Consider the following 14181-nt stretch of genomic DNA (forward strand, 5'->3'; position numbering starts at 1 on the left):
CTTTTAAATAATACAGGAACCTGAAACAGGACTATTGTTTAGAACACACCAAGTTTAAAGGTCGAAATGTCTAGGGAGGAAAAGTCTAAATTAAGACCATCCTTTCGAATTTTGTTGTCCAAACATAGATTGAACAAAACAACAAAATTTCATGTTCGTGAAAAAGCTTCAATGAACAAACAAGCAATGATCACTGAGTGATAAGAAGAGGATTCTCGGAAGAGAAAGTACTACAATTGTGCATAAACATTTGGTACGACACCCTGAGAATGGTGTAGGAGACCAAAGAGATTCAGATCATGTATCCCTGAATTGTAGTGGGAGAGGATTGAGAAAGAGCTAGACTTTATACTCTTAAATTACAATGGGAGGAAGATGGTTCAAATTTTATGTCCTAAAATTTCAGTGGATTGAACTTTAAAGATTACAGTGGGGACAGTCCGATTAAGTAAGAGATGAGTGTTACCAGCCGAACAAGATAGCGTTATGGCGTGTTGGTAATAGAGCCTTAATGAATAATGAGCTCACTAAGCATAAATAGGTCCATGAAATGGATTCTATAGGTCATGTTCCCCAGAGGACAGATCAGTAAAGCTACAATCCTATCTCCCTGAAGTTGCAGTGGAACGGATTAAAACCATAGATCTTATCTCTCTGAAGTTGCAGTAGAGCAGATCGCATCAAGTCTTATCTCCCTAAGAAATAGTGGAGCGGACAGAAAAAATCAATCCTATCTCCCTGAAGTTGCAGTGGAACGGATTAAAACCATAGATCTTATCTCTCTGAAGTTGCAGTAGAGCAGATCGCATCAAGTCTTATCTCCCTAAGAAATAGTGGAGCGGATAGAAGAAATCAATCCTATCTCCCTGAAGTTGTAGTGGAGCGGACTAAAACCACAGATCTTATCTCTCTGAAGTTGCAGTAAAGCAGATCGCATCAAGTCTTATCTCCCTAAGCAGTAGTGGAGCATACAAAAGAAATCAATCCTATCTCCCTGAAGTTGCAGTGGAGCGGACTAAAACCACAGATCTTATCTCTCTGAAGTTGCAGTAGAGTAGATCGCATCCAGTTTTATCTCCCTGAAGTTGCAGTGGAGCAGACTGAAGCTACTAATCCTATCTCCCTGAAGTTGCAGTGGAGCGGGTTAAAATGATGAATCCTATACCTTTGAAGTTGCAGAGGGTCGAATTAAATCTGAGGTCGCAGTGGAGCAGGTTGAGGCAACAAGTCTTATCTCTCTGACATTGCAGTGGAGCAGAATAAAACCACGAATCTTATCCCCCTAAAATTACAGCAAAGTGGATTGAAGCTACAAATCGTATCTCTCTGAAGTGCAATGGAATGGATCGAAGCAACAGGACATAGTGGGCTGAAGTTACTTGAAGAAGAGAAACACCAGAACAAATCAAGAATCGGCGAGACTGGAAAAAATTGGTCTTTCTTAGTCTTTGCTCTGTTATCGTTACACGAAAACAAGCAAAGAGGGGTAGCTGTACAGCCCAATTTTATGCCCGGGCCCAATAGGCCCAACAAACCCAACTACCCAATTCAACCCAAACTAAAACCTAGTCCATTTACAAAAATAGGCCCAAACATTATGGCCCAAACCCAACAAAGACTAGGGTTTTAGAACCCTAGTCCCTCCTCCAGCGCCGCATGCTAGGACCTTGTGCGCCGCACGTCACGTCCCATCATCTGGCCTCCGCCACCTGCTTCGCCTGACACTGCCACTGTCACCTGCAAACACACAAGAAAAAGCAGAAGCAGACAACACAAAATAGGAGCAAAATATTGAATTTTTTTTCTTTTATTTCGGTTATAAAGCCAAACATTGTAAAAGAAAACAGACGCGGAGGAGGGGGCGAACTTCATCACTGTAATTAGGGGGTTTGATTTTATTTATTTTTTTTCTTTTCAAAAAATGAATGAGAAATAAAAAGAAATCAGATTTGTAAGGTTTTTTTTTCCTTGTGTTTATTTGTTTACTTCTTTTTTAATAATCTTACGAAAATAAAAACAAAAAAGGGTTAGATTTACCTGTTTTAAATCAACGGCGAAAGAGAGAACCGGAAGGTTTTTACCCCTTTTCTGCCCGATTTGCTGATGTCCCGGTGTTTCTAACTCCAGAATGAAACTCCTTACGAAAGGGCGTTTAAAAGGGGTACTTTTGGGCTTTGCCGATCGTCGATATCTGGTGGTCTTGCAGCGTGACCACGACATGCCAACAGAGGGCTAACTACCGACTCGGCGGTTTTTGGGAGAGGAGAGAGAGGTTTTGAGAGGTTTTGAGGTTTTTTTTTAAAAAATGGGCTAAAGTGAATTTTTGAAAAAAATTTGACTTTTATAGGCGAATGAAACGTCGCCGTTTTGGCCCAGCTCCAAAACGCCCAAAACGATGTCGTTTTGAGATACCCGATCCGGCCGACCCGGCCCTCTAGCATGATCTGCGTGTTTCTGCTTCGGTGGGATAATTTCGTGTGCGGTCCTTCCGCTTTTGCAACGTGCTGCAATTTGGCCCTTTTTTCCTTCTTTTCCTTTATTTTAATTTAGCCGCATAATTTTATTTTTGTGTCATTTTAGTCCCACTCAGAGTGATGTGTTTTGGAGGGCGGGTTATTTACTGTTTTGGTCCCCCTCCTTTCGCGCGCGTCACAAATTGATCCTTTGCCTTATTTTATTTTTGGTTTCTCCCCTGGGATTTTGTTTTATTTTCAATTTAGTCCCGTTATTATTATTATTATTATTATTATTATTATTATTATTATTATCATTATTATTGTATTTATTATTATTACTTACCTTACTATTATTATTTTTATTTACCCATTTATACCCTTTTTAGATTTTGTTATATATATACATACTTATATATATATATACATACATACCTTTGATTTATATATATACATACTTATATAACTTTTATACTTTATAATTTATATACATATATACATACATACATTTTTATAATATATATACATATGCACGTACATATTTTTATAACTCATTTATATATTTACATACTTTTTATAGTATATATATATACACATCTATTTTAATCAAATAAAGGCAATACTTGGTATTTGGGATCTTCGAGAGGATTGAGCCCTAACGTATTGGGTTCCAATTTCTTTCGTTGAATCTAAATAGTCAAGAATGCTCTATAATAAAAAAAACATGAATAAAAAGCTCATTATCGGGAATTCAATACGTTGTGTCCTAATGCATTGGATATGACACGTTGTTTTCTCGAGATGAGGATTTTTCTAAAAAAATAAATAAATAATAAATGTAATATTCAATGTTTAAAATTTTGAGAAATTGTGCCCTAACGTATTGGGTTGCGATTTCTTCATTTGACTTAAATAATTGAATATCCTTTTAAATTTTATTACACGAGTGTTTTGGACAAGCTCATTTTCGAGGAAGTGAAATATCATGTCCTAACTCATTAGGTATGACATTTTCTCTTTCCAAAATGAGAGGGTCTTAACAAATAACTTGTTTTATATAAGTTTTTTAAAATAAAGGATCGTATTTTAAATCTCTTTAAAGTTTTCAATTTTTGACATTAAGACATTAACTAATCAATTAGGTACCAATTTTTGGGCGTTACGAGGGTGCTAATCCTTCCTCGTACGTAACCGACTCCCGAACCCGTTTTTCTAAATTTTGTGGACCAAAATCATTGGTTTAATAAAATCAAATCGCTTATTAAAAACAACCATTTTACGAGGTGACCCGATCACACCTCATCAAAAAAGGACTGGTGGCGACTCCCGTTTTCGTTTTCAAAACCCAAGTCGACCCCGTTTTACAAAAAAAAAATGGTGTCAACACAAGTAATAAAGTGGCACGATCTCAAAGCGCGATGTCATCAAATTTTTATATTTTTTAAATTCAAGTACCAAAATAGATAATAAAAAAGTATAAATATAAAATGGATCTAATTATTAAGTTTATGGTCCAAAAATTATACTATCTATTCCTTTTAACTACGAGGATGGTGATAAGATTTATGAGGAAACAAGAAAAAGAATACTATAAAAACATTAATGCAAAACTAATTACATAAATCTAAAGATTATGCGTCGATCTTGTGTCTGAGTATGAATGAGATATTGATGTTTTAAGATATTTTAGTTGGATTTTAAGATTCTTTTGAATTTAATTGATAACAATTAAATTAAGCTTGAGTTGTTGGTTGAGTCAGATTTGAAAATTGTAATATTCATTTTAAAGGACTTGTGAGTAATTTTAACTTTTTATTTTAATATATTTTATAGGCTAAAGTATAAGAATAGTCACTCAATTATTTAATTTATTCTATTTGGTCATTCAACTATTAATTTTTTTCATTTTAGTCACTCAACTTTTCAAAATTAAATATTTTAGTCACTTTTCCATTAATTGCCTAACAGAATTGACCTAATAACAAATTTATCCTCCAATGTTTATACATTCTATCAATTTGATCTTAAATCTAGAAAATTCAACAACTTTATCCTCAATATTTACAAGATTTGTCATTTTAGTCTTAATTATAAAATTAAAAACATATTTAAAAATCTTAAAATTTTAAAAGTAAATATTAATTATTAATTTTTTTAAAAATAAATATAAAATATTTTTAAGATTTTTATACCAAAAATGACTTTCAATAGTATCTTCCACTTTGCTCTTTCTTTCATTCAATTAACCAAGTTGGAGATATCAAATGCAATGGGCTTGACCTACATTCTCTCTCCAATACTTGAGCTAAAAATAATAAAGATATGAGAACACCAAAGCCTAAAACTGTATTATCTTTGCAGCAAAGAGTAAGGTAGTTGAGGTTAGTGTTACAACCCAACCACTTTTCTAAGTTTATTAATTTTGAGCTTTTTTTTTTTAGTTTTAATTAGACATTTAAGACAAACAATGTAGCAAGAGAAAAAGGGGACTAAATCAAGAGAGATCGAATTAAAAAAAAATCACTTTAATTGTTGGGTTTTTCATATGTTTGGTTGATGAAAAAAGTAAATATAAATTTTGAAAAGTAAATATAAAAATAATTTAAAGATTTTTAAATATGTTTTATAGTTTTGGGATTTAGAACTAAAATGGTAAAATTGGTAAACATTGAGGGTTAAATTTATTGAATTTTTAGATTTAGGATTAAATTGATAGAATGTGTAAACATTGGAGGCTAATTTGTTATTAGGCCAATAAAACAAAGACCAAGTTAGACTTCCGTTAGGCAATTAATGAAAAATGACTACAATATTTAATTTCAAAAGTTAAGTGGCTAAAATGAAAAAAATTTTATAATTGAATGACTAAAGAGAACTAATTAAATAATTGAGTGAATCATTTGTTTGGATTCAAAGTTGGCTCTATTACACTTCTAATCTTGCATAAAAGTAACTTAAATAAAGAGGTGAGTTTCAAATATAATTATCTTATTAATATAAATATTTTATTTTTTATAAAAATTATATCCCATATGTTTATATTTAGGATCAACATAAGTATTGAAGTTAAAATTCAATAAGAAGAAAAGGATAACATGGTTTATATATATATATTAGCCTTCATGTCAATAATTAAAGAGTTGGAGTACACTGTACAGAAACAAATTATACAAAAATTAATGAAAACTAATTTGTTCTTGAAGCCTCATTTTATGGCAAAGAGTGGAAACCAAAAAAAGAAGAATATTTCGCTAAACAAGATGATCCAAAATAATCAAATGGCTTAATTTTGCCCTTGGCCAATTACAATTGTTGTCATTAACCATCTTATCACTGTAAATTTAAAACTCAAATATATATATATATATATATATATATATATATATATTCATATACTAGTTGTCCTTCTATCGAATGAAAAATCTTTCAACTCGATGTTAATTTCATGTTGTGTGAGTTCACGTCGTTCATTAAAGTTTAGTTCATTTATGTCATTATCGATGTAGTCTACTTGAACTTGATCCTCCATATTAACATGGTGGTGAGAAGTGGAGGAACCTTCGGTGTGATTAGGGGGGGATGGGGACAAAGAATCCGTGTCTGAAAGCTCGATATCAAAGTTGGATCTCCTAGGAGAAGTATGGAGACTGTCGACTTCGCTCCGGTAGTTTCTAAGGAGATGAACCGGGGAGGTGTGATGAGAGGGGGTGTTTGGCCTGCTTGAAAATGGGGTGACTGAACCCTTGTTATGTTTGATGTGTTTCTTAGCCGTGTGATGCCAATTCCTTAGAGCCGTCGCTACCCTTTCATTGAATATGGTTGGTTTCATGTTTGTACCCATCTGATGATACCAAAAACTTTAATTAATTAAAATATTTGACTTGGAATATTGAAATATAAATATACATATATGCTTTTCGACTTACCTGTGTAACAAGGGCGTAAAGAGGTAGTGTGACGTAGCTGCAAAGAATTTGAACTAGAATCCTATGTATAACCAAGTTAGAATAAAATTATTAGAACGTGAAAGCTATTATTTTAAATATAAAATAGAACAATGTACCAAAAGAAATTATAAATATGAAAATTTGAATGTAGAAATTGAGATTTTGACCCCATTGAAATTCTGATGACGACATCTTCCACATGCTCATGGAAGCAAGACTTTGATCCAAATTCATACTGTATTTCACAACCATAAACTCCATTAGAAAAGAAAAAAACACACACAAAATAGTCCAAGCAAGTTATCAAGGAAAAATGGTGAAGAAATTTACCCAAGTACATGCAAAGAATGCAAGCTGGAAAGCATTCTACAAAATTTAAAATTAAAAAAGAAAATGTAAGTAGAAGATAATTTATGCAGCCTTCAATAATAATGAAGAAAGAAATAGTTTATTAAGAAAAGAACCTGGAAAAGAACGAAATTGATAAGATAGAGAATGAGGCGGGGGCGGTCGAACCAGAAAAGGTCATCGCCGGGCTCAACCACTGGCACTCCTTTTACTACTTCTCCTCTCTCTTGAATTCTTAGCCCCATCTTTGTTATTATCACTTGTAACTTTGTGCCCACTAGCAGTATGATCTGCATGTTCCCTTAATTTATTCCTCTTATATTTAAACAAAATAGGATTCAACACATTAATTAATTAAGTAGCATGCTTACAATCAATGGGATAAATGGGAGCCATAGATAAGAAAACCATCCTGTATCATAATAAATAAAATAAAATTTAATTACTATTTCAATCTATAAAATAGAATGGAAAAAAATAGTAGACATAATTGACTCACCATGAGTGTTGAGGAGTAGGAAGAGTACAGCAAAAAACCATATTGGAGGGCTGCAAAATTGATGGAAAAAGAAGAGAGATAAACAACGGATTTATGGAGAACAGAGAAAGGAATGATGAAACTAATTACTTACCTAATGCCCACAACAACATTGAAATCTTCTTCCAATGATCTATTAATATATTTTTGAAAATCAAATTTGGTTTCGCTATGGGGTGCCAAGTGTGCCTGAAAATTAAAATTTAAAACATTACATATATATTTACTTCAATTAATGAATTTAAAAAATAAATAAAAAACAAGTAATTACCATAATAAATCCATGTCGGAGAGTCAAGTAATCAACTTTAGGGACTGACCTAACAAACTGTCTAAAGAAACACACCTGCAAATAAATAAAAACAATTTTGCAACCATTGGTGTATTATTTTGTTTACTAAATATATTATACAAAGAATATAAATGAAACCATTTTTTGTATGAGTCAGGTTTAGTAACAAAACGTGGGAAAATCAAAGATATATAAAAAGCCGAAAGTGTTCCAAATTTGGGAATTGCTTTGGAGATTATTGTCTATAAAAGGCAGTTTGGCAACCATAATGTTCTATATAGTATGTGTTTTTTACTGGGCAATATTTGATACAAGTCTTTAATATGTATTCATATAAGTCCTTTTAATGTGCTAACTGAACAGAAGGGATATGGCTAATTTTACAAATAAAAAAAAATGAAAACTTATTCAAATATGATATTTAATATTATTTAAAAATATACCTATAAATAGAATAATATGTAAACCTTGGCAGTAAGGCTTTAGCATGCAAAGCGTATCGTTAATTTTATAAAGTAAAAAGAGAAGAGAGGGTGAAATTTGGTTACAATCCGCATAAGAATGGGGTTTTGGGTCCAAAAGCTAAGATGCCTCCTTCCAAATGATGTTTCCCTTGCAAATCTGAACCGCTCCGGATCTGTCACCAAATCAATTTTTATTTATTTTAATTTCTAAAAGAGATCATCATTTTCAAACTTAATTCCAAACCTCAAGTCAATGTTGGAAGATAATGGACCACGTTTTCAGTAAACTACACCAAAAATAATATCTAGTCTGTACTAACCATGTGAGAACTGATATTCGATTGTTCCTGTTTCCTTTTCCCATCTCTTCCACCTTTTCATCTACAAAAAAAGAGAGAGTTATTTCATGTTTTGTAAACTAAAAAGGAGGAATATTAAGAAAATAGTACCTTGGCTGTCCCCAGTGCCAATGTAAGAACACAATAAAGGACATGAAAAAGAGCTAGCACAAATATGAAAAGGTGAAGTTGGTGGATTCCTTCCGATGACACAAACGGCACTTTACCCTGCACCATTAATGATTTATTTACAAATCATTGATTATTTGATGCATCAATGGGGCCTCAAAATTTTCCCATTTTATGCAGTCCAATAATAACAAATCATTTGACATGACAATTTATTCAATTTTTAGTTTTTTCTCATCAACTTTATTGTAATTAGATGGTGTGAAAATGAACGTTTTACCAATTTTGAGTCGTAAAAGAAAAGCAACTTGAGAATATTATTACATACATAAATTAGCTGGGGTCATACCTGAGCTGCACATTTGTCCACTGAAGGTCCCGCCAATGAACGCCGGATAACTACACCCGAGTTCGAGACAGTGAGAAGTCTCCGGCGATGCTCGGTATCTGTTTTATCTTGATCATCAGATTCATTCAATTTCTCTTCTTGTTTCTTATTGCATGGATGCCAAGTAGCTGCAATTTCCTTCGATATGCATATATCTGATATTAAACCTTGTCCTACTGTTAGAAGCAAGGATATAAATCCCAGCAGCATAAGCTCTGCAGAAAAGAATACCCATAAAATATATATATATATATATATATATATATATCACTTCTTTGTCTATATGGATTCTAAATTCATTCATTAAGTTGGGTTAAAATGTTTGACCTGATTTAATCTTTTCCAGTGCTTCATAAAGTGCTCGTTTATGCTTGTTCTTCAACCACTGCAAAAACAAGTATGAGATTTGGAGATTAAACATCCATTAGAAGGCCCCAAAAATGAGGCTGAAAGAAAAAATCTTACCTTTCCAATCATATGGAGAATGTGTTCAATGATGATTGAAATCAAAACCAAAGCAAAACAAACAACAGCAACAGCCCATGTGGGTGTTTCCTCCAGAGTTCTTCCTCCACTTCCCCCTGCCATTTTTTCCTTAATTTCCTCAAACTTCAAATTCACTTTGATGAAAACCCTCGATGATCTATTTGTGCCGATAGAATGAAGTTTGTCAAGTAGTAGTTTTAGAAACAAAGAAATATATATGAGTTCTTCAATATATATAGAAGGAAAAGGAATGTGAATACAGATTCTTCTATCAAAAATAAGGTCTAAAATGCTTTGAATATTTTAAAAGAGAATTTTAATGAATTTTGGCAGTATTTATTTTGTTGAAAGCGATATGAAAGAAAGTTGCTGCGGAAAGCAGCGTAGAAAGGCAAGTTGGGATGACTTTGAGAGCGCGTAGGGCCCAAAGGAAAGAGAAAATCAAATTTTAAATAATTGCCCCATGAGTCTTATTAAATAATTTAAAAACCAGATGTTTTGGATAAATTTGAAATTTTTGTTTGTTTCTTCGTCTTGATGTAATTGCTGATGATCACTCACCTGAGTTAATTTTTTTTTCACTTAGGTTCTTTTTGGATGAGCGAGATATTTATTTACTATTAGTGTAAAAATAGCGATGATATTGAGATTAGATATTGTAACGATATTATAGTAAGAGACAAAAACTAAAATAAACGCAATTCAGTGGAGATACACCCATACGAATGGCCTTAATCTCAAGAATTTTTAGAATTACCTTTTGAAAAGAATTTATAGAAAACATCTTTTAATTTGATTTTGAAAAAATAAAATATTTATTAAAAGTGATTATATAAAATAATTTTGGCATAATGTCAAATTTAGTTTTCAACGTTTACATTTTTAGCAATTTGATCATTATTCTTTTCTTAGCTAAATTGAGGAGTCAAATCGTTCTTTTTAATATAAATCTTTTTAATGATGTTGGTGTGACAACTCACATGAACATGATCGTTTACATTTTCTTTCATGCTAACATGACACTATTTGTTTTATATGTCATGTCAATGAAAAATTTTAAAATATAGAAAATAAAATATTTAAAATCTAAAAAATTATAAAAAGTTCATAACAATTCAAAAAATTGATTGTCCCGCTCCATTATATTAAATTATTATTTTACCCATATATATTTAAAATTATTAAAAATATAAAAATGTGTTATAAAAAACTCACAAGTTTTATGTTTAAATATTTATTTGCTTTTAAAATATTAAAAATATTAGAAATAACTAGAAAAAAATTAAATTGAAGCGGGGCAATGTGGATGATGGGGTAGAGAATACAAACTGTAAAGCTGTAATGGATTTAACAACATTTGCCCTTACCTCGGTCCATTACCATCCTTAATAATATCTTGACGCCCATGGATGTCGAGTTTAAGAGTGAATGTTTGATCAACATATTTATTTTGTCATTGGCCCAACCAACTTCATTGAATACAATGGAAGTCAGCTCCTATGGTTGTCAATTTCCACTCTATAAAAACCCACTCATCCTTCTTTTCTTCTCATCCAAAATCTTCTCATACTCTCAAACTTTACAAAAGATTTACTCTTATTTACATAGTTTTTCAGAGAGAAAATAATTGATCACATTGCCAACTACTCCTTCAATATAATGAAATCTCTAATTCATTTTTTTATTTTTCATTATTATAAAAACATTTTTAAGATTTCCATATTTTAATATTATTTTTACGATTTTTTAACCATATAAAAATCAAACTCTCCAGACCTAACACAATTTACACTTCTTGAATCTCGACCCTCATATCCAAAAATGCTTGAAAGATGCCAATTTATTTGTGGCATCTAACATGACAAAGTTCCAAGTCAATTTGGAATGGTTTCAACATTCGTGGAAAGATGGAAACCGGAAACATTTACATTCCATTTTTCATGGGGGAAGAAACAATTACTTTAAAAAATGTTGCTTTAATAACAAACCTTCTGATCAATAGGAAAGCAGTGATCGAACATAATAGCATCAATGCAGAGAATGAGTGCCACTAGTTGTTAGGTGTCATGTCTTCAAGGGAGTTACCAGAAAATGATCTAGATGGGTGCCAGTTGAAGTACACATGGTTGAACAAGCTTGTCCAATTGGCTTCCCCACCACATGCTATTGTTGTAGAGATTGATTGATACAAGAGAGCTTATATACTCTGGATGATTAGAGGAATGTTCTTCACATACAAGTTTAGGAACAAGGTTCATACCATGTTTCTTTTGTTGGTGGAGGATTTTTAAGGAATAAGGTAGATTCATATGAGGTTTTACTACTCCTATGTATCTCTATAAGGTGCTTACCAAGGTGGTTTGTGAACCAACTGACCAAGTCAACGATTTTTGCTTGCTTCTGTAGACACGGGCATGGATCCGCATGTCATGGTTAGCGTCTATCCCTTATCAATCATGGAAATTCCCTTTTAAATGAAGGTAAAATAAATCAAATTGTATAATAAATCATTAAACATGTTTAAGTACCAATACTTAGTATATTCTATTTCTTACATATTGGACTAGATTTAGTTGTCGGTTGGATCATACATACTATAGGAAGAACTTAAAATGGATGTGTTGAAAGAGGTGTGTTGATATTGGATTCTCATTCAATCGAATTCAGTTTTCATGTTAGGTACTATAAACAGAATTTACATACTTGTGCAGTTTTAGTGGATGCCAAACCAATGTATCTCTCGACCTAGGATTAACGAGAGACTCTAATGAAATAGCTTTTGCCCCATTTTGTGTAAAAAGCGTCCAACAATCTCCCATCCAACCCCTTCTATTCAAGCACATCAATTCCCATACCCTTGAGCCCCTCGAGAAAGTGCCATTATAAAATGAAGTCAACCTAGCAATGTCATTAGAACCCTTACCTTTCCTTCTATATTCATAAATCAACCATATCCTTGATCTGCCAAAATAACCTCGATTCTGAACTCCTTGACATAATGTACATGCTTGTCCAAATTAACAACAATTTATCCATCAATTTCAGCCTCAAGAGACTTCTATCTAGAAAATATTGTGTATTAATAATATGCTAAAAAAATGAAACCACGGTTTTCCAACAATCTATAAACATTTCTTCCAAGTTAAGCCAAGTTGAAAAATTTTAAGTCTTGGAAGCCAAGTCCCCCATCAAATTTGGTTTGTGCATGGTGTCCCATGCTAGTATGACCTACCTTCAGTTCTCACCAGTCCACCAGAACATATGCATGACACTCACAATGGCATTAGTTATAGAGTTAGGCTTAGGGAAAACACCCATTGCATAATTCGACAATGATTGCAATATAGATTTTATGAAAACTTCCTTGTCTCCATGAGACAAGAGGCATTTTGACCAACTCTAAATGCTCATGTGAACTCAATAAACCAGCTTATGGAATGCATTTGTCTTGTTCCCACCCAAACCAATGAGAGCCCCAAATAAAACTTCGAATCTTCCACTGTTGTTACCTCTAAAATTTCTCTCATGGCTTCTCTATGCATTCTTCAAGTATTCAGACTAAAATAAAAAGTGATTTCTCTAAGTTAACCTTTTGCCTAAAGCTACTCTAATAAATAGCTTAAATTTATCATATGTCATTATTGTTTAATTAAATTTAATTAATAAAGAAATCAATCAAGAAATTAAACCTTTTTAAAACTCTTTTATAAAGAAATCTTATTATTTAAGGATTATTTTATCTCTAATTAATTAATTTAATAAGAGATAAATAATAAATAATAAATTCATTTCCTGTAGAACCCTCAAATAGAAAAGTTAAATTATATAAGAACTCTATTTTATTCAAGTAATTGGCACTACAAAAAGGCGGTCACCTCAAGCCATTCTACACATTCACAATTTTGATAAGCCCAGAAATTCTCATTTGAAATCTCTGAAGAAACTGAAGAATTTGAAGAAATTTTAACAAATGTCAAACCCGTTCTAAAAAAAAAAGCCACCTAATCTAGTTCAATCAAAGAGACGAAGCCAAAAGTCATTTTTTTTTTGAAGAAAGCGACCTTTCAATCCAAATAAATTGAAAAGAGGAGGTCAAAACCCATTTTCAAGATCAAGTATTGATGACCCTTGAAGTGAACATCATTGGTTCACGATCAAATCTAAAAGACCCTTGAATCCAATCAAATCAAATTCTCAAGCAAACATCTCGCCAAACTCAACTTCAAGATCAAGTCTTAATAGCTTTTGAAGCAAGCCACATCATTCCAATATCAAGTCTAAATGACCTTTAAATTGAAGCCAAGCCGAAGAGAAGAATTAGAGTTTTCTTTGTAGAGAAATATCCAGATATTGTAACTTCTTTTCAAAGTTAATAAATAAAATTTCACCCCAAATGTCCAAGTCAATATTCAAATCAAAATTTTTGTGTACAGCTCACTTTCCTTGCTTTTTTATGGACAAATACCAACTTATCATCTACGGTAACACCCTTCACCCTGTCTGATCGCCAAACCTGAGTTTCAAGATGCTACTACAGGTTTTGGAACATTCACACGCAAATCATAACATTGAATTCAATTTAAATCATCAAGTTGTTCTAAATACATACATAATCGAAGTTATGGACCAAACAGAGACTATATCGAGCATACAAACATAGTTTAATAGTTTTGAGCATGATTAAGGACCAATCTAAAAATATTTAAAACTTCGGAACTAGGTATCGATATCAAAGGAATAAATAACAATAATTTTATGATAGGTATCAATATTATTGATACGGTTTTGACATTCTACC

At 32.2% G+C, this 14181-nt stretch overlaps 1 protein-coding gene across 3 annotated transcripts; it reads right to left on the reverse strand.

Moving 5' to 3' along the window:
- Positions 1 to 5537: 5537 nt before the first annotated feature.
- LOC105793507 (MLO-like protein 6) lies at positions 5538 to 9653 on the reverse strand. Of its 3 annotated transcripts, none has more exons than XM_052633576.1 (15): positions 9363 to 9649; positions 9225 to 9282; positions 8859 to 9052; positions 8492 to 8608; positions 8363 to 8423; positions 8127 to 8215; positions 7558 to 7632; positions 7381 to 7475; positions 7248 to 7297; positions 7120 to 7160; positions 6865 to 7038; positions 6731 to 6766; positions 6568 to 6635; positions 6380 to 6440; positions 5538 to 6294 (listed from the first exon to the last, which is right to left on the reverse strand). In XM_052633576.1, exons 1-15 carry the CDS (start codon positions 9483 to 9485, stop codon positions 5842 to 5844), a joined length of 1695 nt encoding a protein of 564 aa, XP_052489536.1. In that variant the 5' UTR covers positions 9486 to 9649; the 3' UTR covers positions 5538 to 5841. The 3 variants fall into 3 exon arrangements, with proteins under 3 accessions (XP_052489536.1, XP_012477866.1, XP_012477880.1); XM_012622412.2 differs by having other exon boundaries at positions 8859 to 9112; positions 9363 to 9648; XM_012622426.2 differs by lacking the exon at positions 6380 to 6440 and having other exon boundaries at positions 6127 to 6294; positions 8859 to 9112; positions 9363 to 9653.
- Between the last annotated feature and the right edge of the window lie 4528 nt (positions 9654 to 14181).

This window comes from Gossypium raimondii, chromosome 7 (assembly GCF_025698545.1).
Source record: "Gossypium raimondii isolate GPD5lz chromosome 7, ASM2569854v1, whole genome shotgun sequence".
NCBI lineage: Eukaryota > Viridiplantae > Streptophyta > Magnoliopsida > Malvales > Malvaceae > Gossypium > Gossypium raimondii.